Raw genomic sequence first — 24,970 nt, forward strand, 5'->3', positions numbered from 1 at the left:
GCAAGTGCAGAACGAGGAAAAGAAAGCTTTTTAAACTATGACTGCACTGACCAAAGTTTATCGTGGAGTTTACGAAAACTATCAAACATTGCAAAAGAACATCAAAGAAATGGAACTCAGAGCAGATATACTATTGTTACAAAAGCTGAAGAAACTTAACGTTGATTTGGACAACATAGATTTAAAACTAGTTTGCGATATATCTTCTATATCATACAGAAAGAAAAAGCCTGTAGACACAGATATAGACAGCCTATTCGGAGAGTTGAAGTATCGGTAAGTTATCGATTTTGAGAAAAAGAATAACTATGGTGCTAAAAATCGGTATGACAAATGATTCCTTAACTACATAAATTCCCTCTAATTTCGATTTGTAACAACAGACACCATAGGGAACATTGAAACGCATAAATAAAAAATAAGTCAACTACATCATATCAACCATACATATAAAACACCAAAAGACAAACAACAGTATAAAAAGCAAAATCATTTATACACTAGCGTACACATGGTGATTATTAACGTATATATCAAATGCAGACAGAGTATGTGTTCGAATGGATGTAATATAACAGTGGTATATTTTCATGATTGATACTATTGACACCAGGAAAGAAAATGTTGCTTGAGGTTGTTTAGCAAGGACTAGTTTCGAACACTTATTTTGATATAAGAAATGTTTTGGTCTGGTATTGGTTTAGCAGTAGCTTACTTAAAATATACATTACTCATATGATAGGTAATGGCAAAGAGCGGAAGTCTACAAAACTGTCAAATTTGAAAAACACAGATATTCATTCGGTGTTTATCAATTTTGTATTTAGAAAAAAGTAAAATGCTGTCGACTTAAGGATGTACTTAGGTGAAATTAAAAAAAAACAAGATTTTAAAATTGATACTTTTAATCGGAAGAGCATAGGTTAAGAAACAAAATAAGCTAAATATATTAATAGGTCATGGAGCTCCTTTTCGAGATATTCGATTTTTAAAATATGGCGGGAAAAGGTTGACTCGGACTTTTACCTTATACTTGCATTGGTATAATTTGGGTCTCAAATCAAAAGAAAATAAATAAAGAAGTTAAATCATGAGCTATTAAGTTTTATATAAAAAGAGAAATGGGTGCTATCGGGCTAAATATTTTACCTTGCATCATATGGTAAAAAACCTACATGTGTAGGATTCCGAACAGCTAACACAAATTCCAAAACCTCACCTAAGTACATCCTTAATTTGATTTTAACCTCAGCAGCAACATGTTGTTTGTACTCTGATTTGCATCAGACACGTATTTATGTCACGGTCTGTAAAAAATATTTTTGTCAAAAGCTTTATTGTCATAAAACATAAATATTTTGTTAAACCTCTTCTGCATTTCTGTATTTTTCATTATATGACATTATGTATTTAGGATCAAATATGTTCATCATAAAACTCAATGGCAATGATTTAGAAGAATTATTTTGTATTCTCTTTTTTTCAGTGACAGTTAAGCTTAATTGAAACATCTGACAAGCTACCAAATATAAGGTAATAATATCTATGTATTGTTTAACAAGGTACATATATGAACATATACCAAATTCGGGATATAAAGCAAGTGTTTAATGAATAATATTAACAATTCAATGAACAATACAGATCTTGAAAACGCAAAAGATCCAACACAATTGGAACATAGACGATTGGATCTGGTAATTCGAACATTCCGTCATTAACAGAGTTTGTAAAAACAAATATATTTCTATAACGGATGTATGGCATCAAACTTGTCGAATGAATTTCTAGTATATGTATATAAAAAGAGATTTAATAGCGCTTACAATGGGACAAATATCTATCAAAGTTTTCATAAAGTGAATATAAACATTTATAAACAACCATATGGATTTCAAAAATGAGAAGACACCAATACGATATCATCAGTTTTAAAGGCTTAACATTTCATTTGCAATAATGTGCTTGGAGCTTCACATTTTGTTTCCTCACAAACCTCGGTTGCGTCATTTACGTCTTGTCTAAGCCATAGTGTACAAATACCAGTATATTGTTTGCAAAGATATTGATAACAGTCTGAATAATCATATTTCAGGCAACCAGTATCGCAAAAGAAATACATATACGAAGGTCATTATTGTAGGTAAGTTAAAATGATTACCACATTTATCTCTTCTTTAATACTTGTATGAGGTTTGTTTACTCAATTATTCAAATTCTATTAAAAGAATACATACTTGATCTACAATACAATACGATCCACTGGTGTTGGAAACACATAATTGGGTTAGGACTTTGCACCAAAATATCAATCTTTTTTTAATCTCATAATTCATATTTAATGAAAATTTGATAATTTTTGTTACAGGAATTGTCACGTTTCAACGTAAGTATATTGTACTAATACGATTGGTTACAGAAAACAAAAACATGAATGTTGTCTAAATTAACATATTTTAACATGGAAAATGTTTATTCATGTGAACGCTCTTTTCATACATGCCATAATATTGAAAAGTGTGTAGTTGTTTAGTAAACTTTACTTTCATAAAAATAACTTTTCTTTTTCTTTGATTAATATTATACTAATAGTTCATACAGCTATTTGACTGGTATGTCGACAATGTGTACATGTGATTAAAATCAGTATTCAACATACGCTAAAATGTTTACTTGTTTTTTTTTACTTAAAATATACGACCAAGATAATTCTAACTTGTTAATACACACTACATAAATATGTGTTTTTTAATCATTGTTATCCAGTATGTTCAATTTAAGATTTCATATAAAAGAGGGGCGACAGATTTTATTGGACATTCATAGATCGAAAATAAACTGACAACGCCATAGCTAATAACGGAAATAACAAACAAATAAATAATAATACACAAGACACAACATGAAACACTAAAACAAAGCAACACAAACACCACCAAAAACGGGGGAGCTCCGGAAGGGTAAAATGATCCTGCTATACATATTTTTAATCACCATTCACATACAAAAACATGGGCTCTTCAATTATATGTATTAACATTGTGATACCTCGAAAAAAACTCTGTATGTTATTTGGAAGTGAGGAGCCAAAAACAGATCATATATACAGGTATGTATTAAATTTCATAAACATTGTGAAAGAATCTTTCTTATATACAGAATTAAATAGTTGAGGTGTTAAAATATGCTTTGGAGATATTCAAATCCATGTGCAATTTATTTTTTTTATTTGAAAACAAATAGCAAATTGTTGAACCGTTAATGTACCAATACAATACATTACATATTTCAGAGCACATTTTGTTCAATAAACGTTTTACCCCAATTAAAAGAGGGACGAAAAATACCAGAGGAACTGTAACCCTTAACTGGTAAATAGAATGATACTATTTATACAATTTCATGCAACTAAATAGGAATAATTTACAGTCGCATTCTGTGACTGGCGTTATATCTATCTTTTTAGATTATTACTGTATTTGATTAGGATTATCAAACGTTATTAATTAAGCAAGTGGCAGTTAAATTGTTTTACAGTGTTTGCCTAACTTACACTTTTCTTACTTCATATATTTTGCAGTCAAGGAGTGTCTATGTAAGTAACATACCTTACTACTATCATCCTACAATCATCTCCAAGTCATTCGATCTTTGAGATGTTAATGTATAAAAAAAAAACTTCCATCTTGTCAGTTGTGTTTGAGACTAAACCAAAATAATAATGACAATAATAATTGCAATATATCTTGTTAAGTTATAATTTAGTTTTTCTATTATTTAAATATACAACGAAAATCGTCCATATAGATTTATATTTAAAATAGTAGGTTATTGTCTATAAATATATATTTAACAACATTCAAAATGTATTTTGATATGCTTTGCAAAAAGCAAACGATTAATGCAGTTATGATCCCTGGTTGTTCTTAAACTTATAAAAGACGGAGATTATCATTGTGTACACGCGCGATTCGTCTACACATTATTCAGAATAAGTTTCGTTAATATTTGGTAATAAAAGGTTAAACATTACATATTCGTTTCTGCATGCGTGTCAAAAGTGAAATACTGCGACGAGTAAGGTGGAGGTCTGATTTGTTTTGGTTTGGTTGAGATTCTAATTTTCCTTTGATTTTCATTGTTTATTTTCAAATTTGATATTTTAACTGATATCAACAAGACTTGTATAACATGTTCCAACGGGTGTGCAACCTTCAAAGGCAAACAAAACATTTTTACATTTTACAGTTCCTTTAGTTAATTTCAATTTTGTTTATATAAGTAATATGGAATAAGAACCAAGTAAACCGTATACCAATAAATTGTGTATGGTTTATTAAAAGCGACACTCAACGGAAAATGTCATAGGTAAATTGATGAACAACCACCTCCTGTAATTATCATTTACAATTCAACACTTGAAACTGTATCATAAGAAATTAGTATTGCGAAAACATTTAAGCTACCTGTATATAGAGGACAGAATCGCTGGATTAATTTATCTGATTTCAGGTATTCCGTCATACACATACATGTATCTAACGTTAGGAAGGAGTTATTACTATCTCAGTTGTAATAATCGGAGTTAAAAAATCAAATTGTATAACATGTGCAAATGTATGATGTTCCTGTCGCCAATAATTGTTTGTTTGTACCGATAATGTATAATTTAGATTAAAAAAAGAATTACACAGTCAGCAGAAATATAACGTTTTATACAAGCGCCAAAAAAATTATTTGCGTTCGCATAATGCTATAATATCATCGTCATTCAAAGACACAATAACTTTAGTTTTAGTGAATGGATCTCAATGGCATTTTACAAAAATACTATAAAAGGAAGTTCGGGAATTTTTGGGGGTTGTGGTACCAACAGTTAAAAATTAGGGACCAACAAAGGACAAAAACAGTAATTTTTGTAGTTTCTTGACAGGTCCCTGTTTGTACGCGAATAGATATCTCTGAAATTGTACCATAATGCTGCATATCACAATTGGAAGGCTGTGATTAAGTTGAGGATAAAAGCCAAAAAAATTCAGGAATATGGGAAAATAGTGTACAACAACAAGCCTTTTTCTAGTAACCAGACAATGGATTGTGTTTAAGTGTGTGGATTTCCCTTAAATTGTACTACAAGGTTGCACACCACAAAAGGAATCCTGGGATAGAGTTTGGTGGTAATTTATCCAAGGAAGGGATCAAAAAGGTTGGAGGGGATTTTTTGGGGTCATATTTCTTGTCTTCAAAATCTTGAAGTTTCTAAAGTTTTAAGGTTTCAAGATAAAATCTTCAATTGCACAGTTTTCCCCAATATATTTGTCAGATTTTTTACCCCATTTTTTGGTGTCAGATATTTATATTGCGTCAACATTTGATCACAATCCAAATTGAGACAGTTTTAAGCTTGAATAATGTGTCCAAACTTGCCCAAACTGTTTAGGGTTAAAACTCTGCGGTCGAATCAGGCTACGCTCAGCTAGCAGTTTAATTTTATTTTGTTAAAGCAATTTGCATACACATAATTTATAGTAATCATGTGTAATGCTCTTGAATATGGCTATTTTCTTAAAACTGAAGTAGATAGTTTTCAGAGTATAACCGTCATCAGTTTTATATTTGGCTCATATTTTATTTTATTTTTTAAGGAGTGCAATAACAGTCAGTGTTCCAGGTAGGTAATAGCTTAGTTTGCTATCTATTGAAGTTTGTATATAACAAGTAAAAATAAATCATTTCAATTTTTGTTTTACTTTCAACATTTCAAAATTGACACAAAAAACATTTCAAGCAATGTATTGACTTAATATATATTAAACAGAAACTAATTAAATTATGCTTTTATGAATTTACATGATGAATGTGATGAATGCAGTTCTGATAGAAAAATATCAATGTTCAAGATATGAAAAACAGGAATAAAAGAAACCGTGGTTTTCGATAGGAAATTGTATCCAACATCTGAAAATTCATTGTACATCCGTCATTTTAAATTATTGAACATGTTGAATCCATCATTGAATATTGCATAGAGCAATCATATTCATTTGGTTCAGTGATTGCTGTTTGAAATAGGGCATTATTTGATTTGAACAAAAAAAAAACAAACTCTAAACTATATTCAATTCCGTGATCTGTATGATACTGTGTTAATGTGCTTTTTATGCCATTTCAGCGTGTGATCAACTAATTGACATGCTTTAAGAGGAAAAGCATATAACAGGCTCCCTTCAAGTCAGAGTGTTATGACCAAACATAAATGAACATCATTATGTAAACCGTCTGACTGTTTAAGTCTATAGACAGCGATGTTATTTGAACGTAACATTCTCTTCTCATGATTCTTCTGCTTGTAATTGATTTAATATCGTCTGTAACAAAACCACAGTATTTTTCGAGAACACACATTTCTACATTAAAAATTATTTTAAGAATAAACAAAAGAAGAAAAAAGACCTTAAAACACACAATATAGAAAATTCCTTAAAGCAAAAATATAACAACAAAGATAATCAAAAGAAGGCAAAACAAAAAAAACTATCGCATCAAATTTCTTGATATGAACAAACATTGAAAAACAGTAAAGAATTATAAATTAGTGGCAGTTGTTTAAAATAAGGAAGTACTATATTGGCAAAAAAAAACCAACAACCCTAGTTCAAAGGTTTCATCTGCGTCACAGCCTATCTTCACAATATTCGATAATTTAAATGTGAAATAGTTATTGACTGCGAGCTTGTGGTCAATGAAATCACTGAAACTTTACGGTCACGGATATGCTATCGACGGAACCCGAATAATTAACTGGTTTTATTCTTCTCTAAGCTAGCCACATCAATATTGCGCATGGAAGAGGACTAGATTTACTCTAACAAAATAACAATTTGCATATGGGCACTTGTTTAATGATTTTTTCATTTGTTTTTTTCTTTAAATATAAGAAGATGTGGTATGAGTGCAAATGAGACAACTCTCAGTCCAAGTCACAATTTGTAAAAGAATTGTAAATTATAGCTCAAGTACGGCATTCAACACAGAGCCTTCACTGACTCACGAAACATCAAGCTAAAAAAGCAACAATAGTGTTTAACATTCAAACCGGAAAAACCAACGGTCTAATCTATATAAAAAACGAGAAACAAGAAACACGTATTAACCACATCAGTTACCAACAACAATGCCTAAGTATTGTCTCATGGAAAAGACCAATTATGTGACTTATTGTGATAATACGGTTGTAAGAAAAAAACCATCATGTGAACCCTGATAACTTAACCATTATTACCTGTTGTACAACCTATCCACTTTCATTTTATTTTAGATCAGTTTAAAACAAACCGTAAAATCCAGACATAAATTCACCTGTACATGTTAAACTGCTGAAGGTTAAATAATTCTCGGCTACTTTTGAATTTTTCCTTTTTTTTACACAGTTCGATTTCGTTGTGAAGGTGTAATATCAAGTGCCACCTTGATATTAATAAACAGCGATCCAACATTTGCGCTTTAATCACATTACATTATAAATAAAATCACTTCACTGATAAGAAATTACAGATGCTATTTTACGGCAGCGATACATATCACGAAATTGGTCTTGTCCCTGAAACAAGAATTGAATAAAAACTAAAACTTTAGTATAGAGCTTTGCAGGTTATATATAAATGCTTATAAATCGTTGTTATCCATCTTTATTTGTATTCCATGGAAAAAATTCACGTATGTTTATGTTGAATCAGAATCATTAGAGACTTATCATTTTTTATATGGCAGGGTGAGCTGGTCAAAATACAGGGGGGATCTTTTTTTTTTTATTTTGTGGAATAGGGGGTTCAAATTTGTTAATAAATTCAAAGTGGGGGATCAATATTTTTTGCACATAGAAATAAGTATTTTAAGTACTTCAAGAGACAAAATGTCAAGAAGAACATTACAACAGTCAAATGAAATATATTTTAAATTTACCACCATTCATATACAATTAAGTAAGATATATCCCATAACTTTGGTGATGTAGTAAGCTGTCATTTTGGGTCATTTTATCCCATTTAAAATGCATAGGTGCTTCATAACCCGATTAATCCAGTTATTATATTTCACACAAGCATTCACTACTTTAACAATCATTAGTTCCAACTTATGTTATAATCACCCTAAAAGTTTGTAAACAATTCAGTATAAATTAAAATGAAATCTACAGCGATTTGTGTGAAATTTTGTGCAAAAATTCAAATCACGCTGCACCATGAAAGAATATAATGTAGAGCAATAAATTCTCCAATAAATGGCCAAATATTCTGCATACAAACAGTTGAATATTGATTCAAAAGATGATTCTGAGATGAGATTAATGTACCTGTTTGTTATCATTTATATCAGATTCCTGTCGGGGTCAATTTATACCTCTCGTTCCCTCAAAGTTTGTACTGTTTAGTTTAATAAATCAAAATTTTGGGTTACTATCACATATTTACGAATGAAATATGACAATAAATGAGTAATTTAATTGTTCCAGCTAAAAGAGAGGGATATTTAATAGATCCCTCTTAGCAAAATTACGTGCCTTTACTGTTTTAAAAAGTTTTCTTTAATAGCCCAATAGATAAACGAAATTAGAAAAAAAGTCAGAAAATTTAGTTTCCCAAAGCACTGGCTTGCTCTACCCATTAATATTCATGGAAGAGTCCTTTGTCATTATAAAAAAGAAGATGATTGCCAATGAGACAACTGTCAACAAGAGACTAAAATGACACATACATTAACAACTATAGGTCACCGTAAGGCCTTCAACAATGAGCAAAGGCCATACAGCATAGTCAAGTCAATTTTCCCTCAAATATGGTTTTGAACTCAATCCACTGAGAATATTTCATGTTTGCAATATTTCTCAAATTCTGTGAAATAACATACAAGTGTTATGCATGTTAAAATTTTGGCATGTTTATTAGAGGGGGGGGGGTCACATTTATTAAATGTTTTTACAGGGGGATCAAATAAAAATAGATAAATTTGATAGGGGGATCAAGAAAATGTTATACGTTTGATTTCAAAATGATTAGCCCCTCCTCCCAGGTAAATAATGATAAGTCCCTTATATGCTTGATTTTCAATTACAACCTTTAGCTGCAAGTTCACTGATTGTTAATTCAACCACAAGGTTTTAAAATCCTCGTATGTTCGTCCATTATTGCAAAAAAAAAACTATTACGAAATCACTTAGCGAATAGCTATGGTTTCTGTTCTTTTTTGGTGTTCCTGAAGGATCGGTCTTGGGACCAAAACTTTATTGTTTTTTTTTCGTAAGAATAATTGGCAAAATATGTAAACGACATAATATAGTCCGAGACCACAATTGTCGTCCCTTAATTTTCGTTGTTCACGAATATAGTACCTAGTTTTGACAGTTTTGCCATTAATTTTTATACCGCTTCCAGATTTATTTCTCCATGTTTAATACCTCAAGTTGCAAGTAGGGGGTGAAATAACACTTTTTGGGTCCAGAATTTTAAAGGAAAGTAGTGATTTGGTTCAGCTGAAAAGGTTAAAAATTAGTACTTCGGAAGCTGTCAAAAGATTTTAAGACGCTCTAAACATATATTTGTCCATATTTTGAGTTAGAGCTCATGAAGTTTTCTATACTTTTGATATAATTTGTCCCAAAAGTAGTACAACACACTGTAAACATTTCATTGAGAAAACGCCGGTAGGATTTTTTTAATTTTCATTTATGTTCTGAAAGAAATGCACTACGAAATAATTGTGGTCTCGGATTATATGTGTTATCACTGTTATGCAGACGACACACAAGTCATCTCATGTTTAAACCACTTGATAATTAGACACATATATCCAAGCGATTTGAGGCTTGCTTAGCTGACATCAGCAAGTAGATGCGCTCAAATCTGCTAAAACTAAACGAGGACAAAACGGAGCTGCTAGTGTTTGCTCCAAAAAAAACGAATGAAAAACCTCTCAGACTTACATCTTAATTTTGGTGGAAATGTTGTCAATGAGACTGAGTGCGTAAAAAACCTAGGCATTTATTTTGAGAAAACTTTGGCAATGGACAAACAAATAAGCGCTGTTTCAAAATCATGTTTTCATCAGATAAGAAACATTGGACAAATTCGTTTATTTATTACCGAAGAAGCATGCAAAACATAAGCATGATTAGTATGCTCCCTTGTAACCTCTCGTTTGGATTATGAGAACGCATTGCTGTATGGACGCCCACCAACTCCTATTCAAAGATTGAAGAGAGTTTAAAACACTGCAGCCAGGATCATTACAAGGAGGAGGAAATACGACCATATATCGCCGATCCTAAAGTCTCAACATTGGCTCCCCGTAACATACCGATGTCAATATAAACTCTACGTATATGTGTTCAAGGCTTTTCACGAGGAGGCACCGGTCTACCTACAAGAACTCGTTGATATGTATAAACCAATGCGAACACTCAGATCTGAAAATGCTATGATTTTAACAACACCACGTGTGAGAACTAAAACATACGGGGAGAGGAGATTCGACAAAGCAGCAGCCTTTCTATGGAATGAGTTGCCAAGCGATATACGGAACATCCATTCTGTGAACGCTTTTAAGAAACACCCGAAAACTCATTTATTCAGACGTGCTTTTTCATAGTTCATAAAATATTTTATATCCCTGTATTTTTTTATTTTTTAATGCCCGCGTCACACTGTCCCGATTTTTACGCCGATTGCAACACGATAATGGAAATTTTCAAAATCGGGACTGATCGTTTCCAGATCGGGTTATTCGTAGTGCCATCTTTAACCATCGTAGAACCATCGGCCACTTTTTCTAGCCTTCGGGGACAACTTCGGGAAGGGTTCTAAATTTTTTAACATGTTAAAAAATCCCCGAAGGTGCGTCCGATGTTGAGGGTTCGTATTGAGTTCGTATCACCATCCTCAATATCGTAATGTCACCGGGAATGCATCTTTGCACATCGTATTGCATTCGTGTTTCCATCGTTTCCATCGGGCAGTTTTGACATAACGATGTCTAAACGAATGAATCACGAAGATACCCGAAGGTCTTACAATGGCAACACGACTTCGTGAAGACCTCGTAATCCTGTCGTGTTGCCATCGAATAAAAGTACGAAGGCGACAAGATGGAACTACGACGGCAATAAATCCAGCTAAATGTAAGTTAATTTTCGCGTTAAAATACATTTAAAGTGCCATGCGCGATATGCACTGGTCAGTCTAATATGACAGTTAAGAAAGACGTCCACAAAACATGGAGCTCATATCATATGATTCTATGAGAACAAGAAAGGCGACAGCGTTGTTTCTATTAATTCAAATGGAACAAGAATAGCAGCTATTACAGGCTCAGGATTTACTTTTACAAATAAAATATTATTTTTTGTCAATTTTCCATATCAAGTAACATAATGAAAATCATAAACGCGCCTCGTACACCAACACTGCAGGTACACGTATATAGGGAAACCAACTTTTTCTTCATTATTCTGATTTTTTTATGTATCGTCTGAGTTGTTGTCACATGAAAGTTTACTCCATAACCACTTTGTTTTCTATATGTCATATTTTGCCGCATTTGTTGCTTTTCCCACATCCTTCCTTTTGTCTATATTATTATGATGTTCTCCTGGAAAGAGCTCTTTTTGAATAAAAAGGATTAACGAACCCATTACCTTACCTTTAAGATAGATCAGTAAACATGGGCATAATTATGGGTGATTATTCAGACTAGTGCACACATTTTACAGTTCAAACAAGGCAATGCCGAGCATGGCATCCCCTCGTATGTAACATATTGGGGACAAATATGGACTCTATATTTGTATATACACATGCAGAAAATGGTAAATTGAATATGCATATTTGATACATAAACTATTTTTTCTAGAAATCAACCAAAACATTCAGTAACTGGAAATACCTTTAATATTGTCTTTAGAACCAGAAGGTAAAAAAATGAGCAACCAATTCCTGTGTATTATGCTATTTCAAGGAGAAAAAACAAGTCCATCTGCATGACCTTGACCATTGGCCTTGAAGAGTGTCCACAAGGGTGATATTGCCTTGTATTACAACTGCCACTGTGACCTCGACCTTTGAACTTTAAAGTCAATAGCGCTTAAGATATTCTTAACGAGTAACACCATACCAAGTTTTGAGCATTTTGGGTCTAGTGTGTCAATAACAATTTTTATATACACGCAACTTACATGTAGTAGGCGAGGGGATAATAAACTAAGTTTTATAAGAATTAGACAAAAAGATAGATTTCCCGCCATGCATGGCAGACTTGTACAGAAACGATATGTTGTCGAAATTCTGTTCGTATCTTTTAGACATCGTATGGCCATCGCGCCATCATCGTAATCCATCGTGTAGCCTTCGTAATCCATTGTGTAGCCTTCTTAATCCATCGTGTAGCCTTCGTGATCCATCGTGTAGGCTTCGGCTGAGATATGAAGCTTAAATACCCGTCTTCGGTTAACCTTCGTATGTCCATCTTTTGCTATCGTATTTAATTTCGGCACCATCGTATAGACTTCGTTATTCATCGTGCTTTCTTCGGTCACTTTTTGGTATTTTAACGAGATCGGGACCAACTTCGTACGAACTTACAATTTTCGCATTCGGGTGTCCATCGTATATAAAAATCGGGACAGTGTGACGCGGGCATTCGCAAATATTTTTTTTGAATTTTTAAATAAATATTTTTTGAATTTTTAAGCAAATATTTTTAACTTATCTTCATTTGTGCGGGTTCAATGCCTCCTTTATTTTACCATGCCCATTTATTTAAATTTTATCGTTGATCAGTAAATTTAATAGTATAGTTTTATCATGTGTATATGCCATTTATTTTAAATATGTTTGTTTTATGATCTCATAACATGGGCTTTCGTATTTTGTTGTAAATACATATATGTGTGTATGAATCTGTTGTAAAGTGCTTAGAGTAATTTTTGATATTAAATAATGCGCTGTTATGAATACTGTATATTAATAATAACAATAATAAAAGTAGTAATGCACTTTAACGTCAGGCTTCAAACTGTCATTTCGGATGCCATCAGCGTCAAACTGGTTAAAATGTTTGAGTGATTCGTCAAAATATTCTTATTGTGATTCGTCAGAGGTCTTTAATTATTATCGTTTCCGTCATTTTTGGACATAAATTAAGGTTATTCATCAAAATCAGTTGATGTTTATATCGTCTAATAGAAAGTATATATTTTATCGTCTTTCATCAAAAAGTACCGTTAACGTTAGTTTGGCAAGAACTTTTACCGTTAATCGTCATGAAGATACCCCCACTACAAGTCCAATGAACACTTTTTATAATTCAACCATCCTTAACGGAAGTTTTGTCTATTACTTAAAAGTCCAACCGATGACGGAAAAAAATATCCGGACGCCTTTATTATCTACAAAATAACTCAAACGGAATAATCATAAACTAAGATGACAAATGCAACTTAGCATGGTATCTATAGAACACAAAGGCATATACTATTTATTCACTTGTATGTATTAACAGGTGCATTATACTAATAGTACTTCTTCGTCATTTATCTTTTGATAAATCTGTTAAATTAATCGAAATCTTATGTATTTGTTTTATGATTAAACTAACGTCGTATTAGATAAATCTATGTTACTGCATGTACATACTTAATGAAACAATCGAAGTGACAGAAAAAGAAGTATTATGATGATGTGTTTCTAAACCGAACATAATCTTTTGATAATTTTTTGAAGTTATTCCATCAATGTGGTCTTTTCCCCCGATATTATCTTTTCATTGTAAACATAACATGAAAAGAGCCATATTCCTTAAAGAGGGGCGAAAAACAAGATTGACATTCAAAATCATATTAGGTAAACAAAAATCTGACAATGCCATAGGTATCAACACAATATAGACAGCAAATGACTAAGCAACACAAACCAAAAAGGGGTGCTCTCATGTACCCTAATGTGCATCGGAAGGGTAGCCATATCCTACTCTGCACATGACACACGTCGTGTTCCTCATATAAGTTTGAACACGTTCAAAAGTCTTATTCTGTATTTCACAGTCAAAAATCAACAGCAAAGTAGTTTGAACATTATGAATATATCCGGTATCATCTCTGAGAAGGATATTCAATAACGGTCAACCAATTCATGACGGTGTTTGTAAAACTTACGATGGAATGACTTTAGCTTCACTATTTGAAAGTCTTGGTTTGATAACTTTTTTGTGATTAATTTATCCCGGTTATCATGATAGAAAATACACCATGCCAATAAAGATCTTCACATTTATTACAGAGTCCCCCCCCCAAAAAAAACCAACATATATATTTAGAAATGTATTTTGATGTTTTTACCGTTGCATATGTCCTTAACATATGACATGGTTATTATATTATTGCTGGTTTATTCAATTTTCTGTGTTGGTCTTCAATGTATTATGTATTCGGGTTTTGTTTTCTGTAATTAGTTAAGACGTCAGTTTTATGATGTAAATCTTTTATATTCATTTGATTAAATTAACTGTTTGCAATAGCATAAATTGTTCCAAAAAAATTAAGATGTTCTTATCACAAGCAGAAAACCCTAGCCGTATTTTCACAACCTTTTTCAACTTTTGATCCTCAGAGCTGTACAACTTTGTACCCCAACCTTTTTTTGACTTTCGAACTTTTATATCTGGGCGTCACTGGTAATTCTTGTTTGGACGAGGTGCGTTTTGACGTAATGCATTTTAAACCTGATGCCTTTTGTTATCTGTTGTTCGTGTGTTTCTAATACGTTCTCCTATTTGTTTGTATTGTGGTCCTGTATTATTATGTTATCATTTTGATGTTATATTTAACAATGCCATCAAAATACGAGGTTTAGCACTCCACAAAACCAGGTTCAACCCACCATTTTCTTCTTTAAAAATGTCCTGTACCAAGTCAGGAAAATGGCCATTGTTATATCATAGTTCGTGTCTGTGTGTGTAACATTTTTACGTTGTGTTTCCGTTGTGTCGTTTGTTTTCTCCTATATTTGAGTGTACTATAAGACGTGTCACGGTACTTTTCTATCCCAAATTTATGTATTTGGATTTGATGTTATATTGGTTATTCTCATCGGATGTTGTCTAATGCTTAGTCCGTTGCTGTGTGTTACATTTTAGTGTTGTGTCGTTGTTCCCCTCTAACATTTAATGCGTTTCCCTCAGTTTTAGTTTGTTACCCCGATTTTGTTTTTTTACCATATATTTATGAGTTTTGAACAGCGGTATACTACTGTTGCCTTTATTTATTCCTCCGAATATCGACAAATATATACACAACTGCATAAGAAAACCTATAATTACAGGAAATTACATTTCAATGTAGGCCAATACATTAATAAAAAACAAAATACTCAACAGCAATTTATAATACTGTATTACAGATTATATGAAATATTGTTGTATTGCGAGCGAGAACACAAATCTAGATATTGAATTATTTAGTTTTCTATTTCATAAAAGAATGGCAAAATATAACAAAGGAGCCGTCAAACTCATCAATCGAAATTAAATTGGCAACGCCATGTCTTAAAATGTAAAAAAAAAGACTAACAGACAAAAATTAGTACACAAGAAACAACATTAAAAACTAAAGATTTAGCAACATGAACGCCACAATAATCTGGGGGTAGTCAGGTGCTTTGGAAGGGTAAGCAGATCCTGCTTTACATGTGGCACCTGTCGTGTTGCTCATGCTATTACAAACCTGGATGATAGTCAAAATCGGTAGGTCACATTCATGAAAAGGAAGGGGATTGTAGTTACAGCGTAAGAAACATATCCGATATCATCTGTGAAATGGTTATTCTATAACGGTCAACCAACTTGTGATGTCGTCCGTAAAATTTACGAAAAGGATGATTTCAACTTCACCATTTTGAATTCTTGGTTTATTGGCTTCCATGTGAGCACCAATCCTCTATCAAGGAAATCATGATAGGAAATACAAGAGCAAGAATATTGTTTCAATCGGAAATATATACCCCGTATGCATGCGGTGCTGAATGTTTTTACATAAAATGGAAAGTTCACAATGGGGAAGCTAAAATCCTGTGTGTCGTAATGGTTGTTTTCAATCGATCTTTATTGTTAAATTCTAGATGAAAGTTCAGTTTTAATCGACCTCTATTGTTAATTTTTCCATGTAAGTCCAGATATGAGGCAGAATTAACTATATCTGTTGGATCTTTTATCTCTAAATTGACGGGATAGATGGGTTAAACATAGCCACAAAACTTTGAATTATTTAGTGAGAGAACATCATCTATATAGCGGACAGTAAAGTTAAAGGATATTGCTAACTTCGTATTTTTTCGGTTCCTGTATCAAGTCAGTCTCATAATAATAAAGAAAAAAGTCTGCAAGAAGAAGCGCACAACATAATATTCATTCCACAAAGTGATCTACTTTCATTTAAGTCATCAAAAGGTTTCAAACTGAACATTTTGTAAGTTAACTCATTATAAATACCAGGATAGAAATGGTGTACGTCAGACGCACTTTTCGTCCACTTTTGACTCGTTAGTGACGCTATAAAAGACCGAAAAGTACGAAGCTGAAGAGCAAAAATGACCAAAAGAATTAAACGTTAGTCAAAAACAGCTTAGGCGATCCTTCTCTCGGAAAGAACATCCTTAGTATTTCGCAAAATTCGAAAAAAGCTTTGTAAACAGTAATTATTTTATGATGGCTATATCAATGATAGTTTTTGCCAACAGATAATGGATTGATGTAAATGCAATGTTATATGAATATAACAACTGCTGTAGAGGACTTCAAACATGACTTGTCGAATGCATTATTTAATTTTAAAATAGAAATTGTCGATAAAAAATATTAAATATCAACGTAAAGTAAATTGACCTTGCTGATTTAATTATTGAAAAATTATTAAAAGTATTTTGAAAGTATTGTTAAAAGTGTTACCTAATCGGTAAGATGAGGAAAAGGCTTTTTTTAGGTTAATCATTTAATAAGAATTCACTGACAATCATATGGCAACGAAAATCGACCAAAAGATAATAATGTATTGTATTGCACATTCTAAAAAGAAAAAAAATTGAAGCATTCGAAGCGTTTAACACTCTGCATGTTTAAAATATGTATAAAAAACCGAACCCTGAGAAGAAATGTTATAATTTTAAGAATATAATACTTACAATGTTAATGTATTCATTTTGCATCAATAGTTTTATTTAAATGAAAACAAGTGTGAACCTATTCATATTTCTGTCTGTATCTTAAGGTAGCCGGTTATTAGAGTTCTTATATATATTTATTAGAATACAAATTTGAAAAAAAAATCACATTTTCACTTGCAATTTTATTGTATATCATTACCTTCTGGTCAACCAAAAAGATTATGAACGATCAAACACCGAAATCATACATACCACGACACCTGACTTAGTTACTCAAAATGAAGGTTGTTGAATTTTGCATCTTACAGATCAACTAATGTCCAGAACTCTTCATAATTGTTGTGAACAGGTCAAAGGTAATATTTCGTCACATTTTTATTGAATTGAACTTATTTATGACAATCAAAATTGTTCGTAACCCCCAAGTAAAATGATAGAGCAAAAATAAGAACAAAACAGATTTGCATAGTCATTTTTGAGACAATTATTTGTATGGATATACAGTTGTGCATTTCAATATTTTGTCAAACAGTAATAATGCAAATCAATCGTTGTAATGTCAAAAGATGGGACATCATTTAGATAACATTTTATTTATTCAACAATATAAACATGACCCAGGATAAATTGATAAACATACAGATAATTTAAATATATAAAAAAAATGATGTGGTATGATTGCCAATGAAACAATATGTATGTTCTTGCCTTTCTTTGTCATATGATACCGCGGTGAGAAGTTTGTTTTCTCTCTACTAGCATAATCATTTTAACAAACGAGAAGAGTCTGTCATGAATAACTTTAGTTACCTTAAGAAAAGAAAATAAAAAAAAATCAACAACGTATGTGACACAATATTATTATAAATACAGGATTACCGAATACAAAAAGAAATATAGACATATTGAAATACACAGTAAAAAGAATTGCTGTATTTTGTACTAACATCTGTCTGGCAAATGACAACGAGTGTCGTATGAGAACACTAGATATCTTGTTAACACGTGCTCAGCCGTTTTACCCCGTCTGATTCTGCGTTCTGTCACGTTGGCTCCGTTTAAATTCCGGAACTGTACATTTTTGTAGTATAGGTTCCTATAACGAGAATAGCGAAATACTAAGTAAATATATTTCTATTCCATTTTTGTTTGGATTTCCCCTCATCTTTTTATATCTTTATTAACTGTCGGTCAAGTTTATAGAACTAGGCTGGAGAACTAATTTGATTAGTATCTAAACATAAGTATTTGTTGAAAACTGCCGTCCATTTTTATATATGAATTGAAGTACTCAGACATGTGTCACAAACCAAAAAGATAAAAAAAAATCCAGGTTTTTACATTCCCATTCAGATATGTTGATGGTGTTCTTTCTGATAAGGTACTTTTAGTATCTTTACATCTTCAAGAAGATAAGAAAAACACCCGACTCGGCTTCTTCCGCCTAATTTGTTTTACTTATATTTCAAATTCGACATACACGGACGTCTTAGTGCAATAACCTATGACAAACGAGACGATTATAATTATTTGACATTTTTACTTATTATGTTTGTTTTGTTCACACATCGTTGTCAGTCATATGGAGTGTTTAAGCTTCATAATTTTCTATATATTTAAAAGTACATAAGTATACAATTCAGAAACTGGCGAGCATTATTATGTACCTATGTAGATTGTGTTTTGATTAATGTAAAAGTAACGTCAAGAGAAGTGGACATATGAATGTTATGTTCATTTTATTCAGGTAATGATTATGTAATGGTTCAGTGTAAGACATACAATGTTTAAACCACTCGGAGTAACATAATACATATATGGTATGGAATGTGATACATGTGGTTGCCGAGTCTATTTCGTAGTTGTTTAGTTGATATAGGAAGATGTGGTGTGAGTGCCAATGAGACAACTCTCCCTCCAAATAACAATTTATAAAACTAAACCATTGTAGGTCAATGTACGGCCTTCAGCACATATATAATTTACCTCCGGAATTACCTTAGCTGTAATTGGAAAAACTTTTAGAAAGTTTAGTCCTCAATGCTCGTTAAGTCCGTTTTTTTTTGGGTTGGTTGGGTGGGTGGGGGCCTGGGCAACACTTTTTTTTATAAGAACGTCACTGATAAGTCTTTTGTATACGAAACGAGCGTCAGGCGTAAATAGTATCTATGATGAGTTTATTTACTTCAATCTGCATATTATCGCATTTATATGAATACGCTGGAAAACTAACATTGAGATTGGAAGTGCTTATTTATAATACTTTACAACACATAATTATGATAATTTTAGATTCAGAAGTAATAGATTGGCATATATGTAATTTATTCCCTTTGTCTATAGTTATGCTATGTTGTTATGCGTTTGTATGTGTTGTTTATCTATTTATTCATGTTTTATAGTCTTTAATAAGTATGTGTAGTTAGCGTGCATAGAATCACTAAGAACCCTGTATAATATACATTACATTTTTTTAAGCCCTTTTGACCTGCTATAACATGTATAATATAGATCAATAGTAGGCAGGAGTTATAAATAGATTTAAATACGTGTATGGATTTATCACATGCAGATAACCTAGTTTAAACTGACATGTGAGAGATTTCTTTACTGTTATTGTTCTAGGTAAATATATATAATCAGTAGTGGGGGTTACGTTCGGATGTTTATCGCACATTACAGTTTTAAAAGGCTAAGAGGTAAGTATTGACTAAAAAAACGAAAAAGACATTGGAAAAACATGTAACTAAACAAATGTTATCCTGGTTAAATTAAGTGAACATTGACGTATATTATTATGTAATTTTTTTTCACTTCTATCATCTGTATTTACCTTTTTTACCCTTGTCGATTTATCATTGAACAGTCGCGACAATATAATATTTAACATGTTTAATATACAAACCAGTCAACTTATTGAATAACATCATTATGATAAATTAATGAAGTAATGCAAGTGTATCTTCCTACATTAAGCTTATCAAAGAACCTTTACTTTAAAGTATGGATTGTTGATCACAACTACGCTTGACAGATACATTACCTAGCTACAGGTGACTTATATTTAAATATTGAACATGGCACAAGCTGCAGCTTCGATTTGTGAAATTTGTACAGCTGGACCTGGTGAACATTATTGTCAACAGTGTGACCAGTTATTTTGCGGAAGCTGTAAATCATCCCATTTACGCACAAAGTCTTGTAAAAACCACACGTTTTTGAGTGGACCAAATATTAACAAGGAAGAAAAACTCCTTTGTACAGAACATGAAGAAATTTACTTTTTCTTCTGTCAAGATTGTGATTCTCCTGTGTGTACAATTTGCTCCGTAGAGAAACACAGCCGCCATTTGATGACAGATCTGACCAAATCAACTGACAAACTCAGATTCGAAGTAGTCAAGAAAATAAAAGCAAAGGTAACAACATCCAAGGTAAACCTTAGCAAAATAGAGAAAGAAACAACAACCTATTGTGACGAAGTCAAAGCAGTCATCAAGACCATTACTGAGGAGGGGAACTACTGGAAGAATTTGATTGATAAGAAGGTAGGTAGTTTTGTTAGGCATGACGAGGAACAGAAAACTTTACAAAATATAACTGCACTAATCAAAGTTTATCGTGGAGATATCGAAACCTGTCAACAATGGGAAAAGAAAATCAAAGAAATGGAAACAATGGCAGACGTTCTGTTGTTACAGAAGCTGAAGAAACTTAAAGTTGATGTAGACAACATAGATGTCAAGCCAGTTCCCGAAAGGTCGTATGTGTCATACAGAAACAGAAAACCTTCAGGCACAGAAATAGACAGCTTATTCGGGGAGATGCAGTTTAAGTAAGTAATCGATTCATAGAAAGGGATAATTATGGTCTGAACAATTGCATTGGTATAAAAAATGATTTCTCGACTACAAGATTTTCCTGTAAGTGGAAGGTGTGCCATGTTGCAATGCAATAGGAGTAACAGATAAAAAATAAGCCGATAAACCGACAAAAATTTAAAAAAAATACAAAAACAATTTTAAAAAACAGCAACAGACAAACAACACTACACTAGATAAGACTACACTGATACCCTTTCGAGCTTTTGTTGAAAAAACACTTTTATCTTCAAAGACAAACATATAAAGTAGGTTTTAGAAAGGCTAAAAGATAATAACGGAATATCTTTATGATTGACACTACAAACCTAGGAAAGAAAATGTTGATATATATTGAGAAACCTCTGCAATTTTATAAGATGTATTAATAGTAAGCTCACTCCTTCTTAACTACCATAATATATTTACCATATTTATACTTATAGAAAGTATTTCTTTATGCAATTTTAACTTTTACATTTGACTATATAAGTCTATATATATATTCTTTTATATGTTAAATCATCCGAAATTTAGAATTTTATGCATTTTTAATGCATTTTTTTATTTTTATGTATATTATTTTTTAACTTCTCTGTAACCTTTGTACTTGCATGGTTTTATGAGAATAAATTATCTATCTATTGTTTAAAACAGACTAATTTTACTACACTCATTATGATACGACGAAGGTTTAGTTTTGGCCGTCATTGTGTGAATTGTAGTCTACATACAATGTACTTGGATAGAGAGTTGTCTCATTGGCACGCGTACCACATCTTCCCATATCTAGTACCTCAATTATAGGATACAAGACGGTTTATAAGGCCTTCTATACAGAAAAAAAAGAAAACCGACAGTTTGATAGAACGACACAAAGTACATTCAAGCATCTGGTATTGCAGCTTTAGGTTTAAAACTTGTAAAAAAATAAAAAAAATAAAAAGAATAAACGTTTCAACATCGTTAAGAAAAGTTACGATTTTGTTGCCAATGCTTCATTCGTAACAAAAAGTTTGATACATAAGCTACTGTCATTACCTTTCATGTTTTATACTAAGGAATGTTGTCTGAAACTGATTCGACCATTCTTGTTATGTTTGTGATGTTTTGCTTATATGATGTATTTAGGGCATCACATACTTAGCCTATAAAACATCGCTATCTTTCAAATCGTCTAGTTGTATATGTCCTTGTTATGATTAAGTATAAAAAGTCAAATCACAAAAAAAAGTGTACTCCGAGGAATATTTCAAAACGGAAAGTCCCTATTCAAATGGTAAAAATCCATGATAAAACACATTAAACGAATGAACAACAACAATTCTTGACTTGGTACAGGCATTTTCAAATGTAGAAAATTGTGGACCGAACCTTATTTTATAGCGCTAAACCTCTCACTAGTATGACAGTCGCATCCAGTTCTGTTACATTTACATGGAAGCGTGTACAAAACAGACATAACAGGTAGAATATTCAAAATATTGGTAAAGAAGTTATTACTGTGTCACAATCTCATAACTAACAAATGTTTAACAAAAAAAGCACAAAAAGCATCTATCGAATTTAAAAACCACATTCATTTCTTCGCGTGCTTGACGTCATAAAATTTAACGTCACATAGGAAGAAATTTTGTCGTTAAGAAAAAAAAATGACATGGGGAATATAAAATGTGCTTGTGAAAATTTGTCTAAAAACTGTTTTTATCTATTATGAATTCCTGGTGCACATACTCATTTTGTTTTAGGGAAGGTAAAGCGTTAATGGAAAAAACTGAAAACCAACAAAATTTCAGGTAATACAAATAATCAGATAATATGTGTTTAGCAAGGTAAAAAGAAGTACATACACCTTATTCAAACATCGAACACTACTGATTGAAAAATTATAAAAATAACCATTCACCATTGGGTATGAAAACAACGCTAAAAGCACAACACAAATACCAAACAGTAGACCGAAATTTGCAGTCCAGCGGACCGTCATTTAAAGTCACTATCAGAGCTTGTGGAAAAACGAAAAATAATATGTTGATCACCAAAAGATTGCTTGATATTTGTAAAGAAGCGGTGAATTTCTAGACACTCTTTTAAAATCAATAAGATGTGTTATGATTGCCAATGAGACAAATATCAACTAAAGTTCTAAAAAAACCACGATGTTATCAATCAAAGGCAGCTGTAAGGGTTTCAACAAGATACAAAAATCTATACTGTATTGTCAACCTTCTTTTCTTCGTAAATTCCTCCGCAACGGAGCACCCGTGTCACACGGTAGTAATTTTTTTTTTTTTTGGCGAAAATGTGCTTTGAGTTTCACTTTATATCTATGTTTTCGTTGTAAATATAAACATTTTTTGGGGCAAAATTTATGGTTGTGTCATAAACTTCTTTTTCCTCTCGCAGTGTGCAAATACCTGCATGCTTATTCAATGAGAAGAGTTACACTCTGGTTAATACTATTTCAGGCCTAAAGAATCACAAAAGAAGTACAAATACGCCTGTGATGTTTGTGGGTAAGTTAGAATAATGTTCACATTGAAAATGCTGTTTTTATATTACAAACTTATTGAAACGTTATGTTTATTGGTAAAATTGGAAGTAATATAATAGAGCATGTCATTACTGACATTATCATCTGTTATGCTATTATGTAGTATAGGGAAAATGTTTCCCACGATTGATACTATCAAAGTTGATTTAGATATTTTCAGAACAATTGACTTGTATTAAGGAGCTGTATTCAATTTGAACGAAACAACACCAAAGCGAATTATCTCAAAAGCTTATCTACAGTATTATATTGACAGCAAGCCAAAAAACAGAAAGAAATATTTAAACTAACGCGACTGACAGTTTCATGTTCAAATATTTTAATATTTTAATTGGTCGTGAAAGATTAAAAATAATTTACTACTTTTTATATAACAGACATCATATCAACCCGAACCAAAACGTAACGAACATGCAATATGTGTCCGATGATGCGTTTAACATGTTTCATTTTATGAATATTGTTATGTTTATCTAGACAGTGGTAATGTATTTGTATATAATAACTGAAGGCACGTTTTCCTCTAAAATTTACTTGGTTTTAGCATTGGAATTTCTGTTAAAACTGTTTAGTCTCTTTAATTCAACCTGCTATGAATTTCTAAAAAAAATACGTGTGTCTGGATTTAGCTAAAACATAACCAATTCTTTGAATATTTTATATTCTATTGTCATTTGGTAATGGCTATTGTATTCTTTTTACAGACATGAACAGGTTATAACGTAAGTATATTGTACTAAAAGGACGATTACAGAAACAAGTATATGCACATGGTATGAATTATTCTTCCAATTGATACAATATGCCCAGGCTTGTATTTCCTATCATGACTTCTTAATAGAGAATTGCTACTCACAAGGAAGCTTTTGAACCAAGAGTTCCAAATGGTGAAGTTGAAATCATCCCTTCGTAAATTTTACGGTAGCCATCACAAGTTTCACAGATGATATCGGATATGTTCCTTATGTCGTAACTAAATTACCCTTTCTTTTTCACGAATGTGACCTACTGAATTAGACTATTTACCAGATTTGTAATAACATAAGCAACGCATGTGGAGCAGGATCTGCTTTCCCTTCCGCAGCACTTGAGATCACCCGCAGTTTTTGGTGGGATTCGTGTTGCCTAGTCTTTAGTTTTCTATGTTGTGTCTTCTGTATTGTTATTTGTCTGCTTGTCTTTTCATTTGTAGCCATGGAGTTGTTTTTTTTTCTATGAGTTTGACTATCCCTCTGGTATTTTTCGTCCCTCTTTTTTTAACTTATTTTGAGATGGAAAATGTTTATTCATGAGTATGCTTCATTCATACAAACCGTAATTTTCTAAATTTTATGTCGATTTGAAGTAAAGAT

The 24,970-nt window shown here is 32.0% G+C and overlaps 1 protein-coding gene across 1 annotated transcript; it reads left to right on the top strand.

Moving 5' to 3' along the window:
- Positions 1-20,281: 20,281 nt before the first annotated feature.
- LOC139484340 (transcription intermediary factor 1-beta-like) lies at positions 20,282-23,645 on the top strand. Its single transcript, XM_071268078.1, has 3 exons — positions 20,282-21,039; positions 22,813-22,860; positions 23,533-23,645. The coding sequence occupies exons 1-3, from the start codon at positions 20,282-20,284 to the stop codon at positions 23,582-23,584; spliced, it is 858 nt and encodes a 285-aa protein (XP_071124179.1). The 3' UTR covers positions 23,585-23,645.
- The last annotated feature ends 1,325 nt before the right edge of the window (positions 23,646-24,970 follow it).

Source organism: Mytilus edulis, chromosome 8, assembly GCF_963676685.1.
Source record: "Mytilus edulis chromosome 8, xbMytEdul2.2, whole genome shotgun sequence".
Classification (NCBI taxonomy): Eukaryota; Metazoa; Mollusca; class Bivalvia; order Mytilida; family Mytilidae; genus Mytilus; species Mytilus edulis.

Bases quoted from the DNA above. Each gene is read 5' to 3' on its own strand.
- LOC139484340 (XM_071268078.1), top strand. From the start codon at position 20,282: ATGGCACAAGCTGCAGCTTCGATTTGTGAAATTTGTACAGCTGGACCT. The intron at 21,040-22,812 runs GTAAGTAATCGA...ATTTTGTTTTAG, and splicing joins TTCGGGGAGATGCAGTTTAA to GGAAGGTAAAGCGTTAATGG. The intron at 22,861-23,532 runs GTAATACAAATA...ATACTATTTCAG, and splicing joins GAAAACCAACAAAATTTCAG to GCCTAAAGAATCACAAAAGA.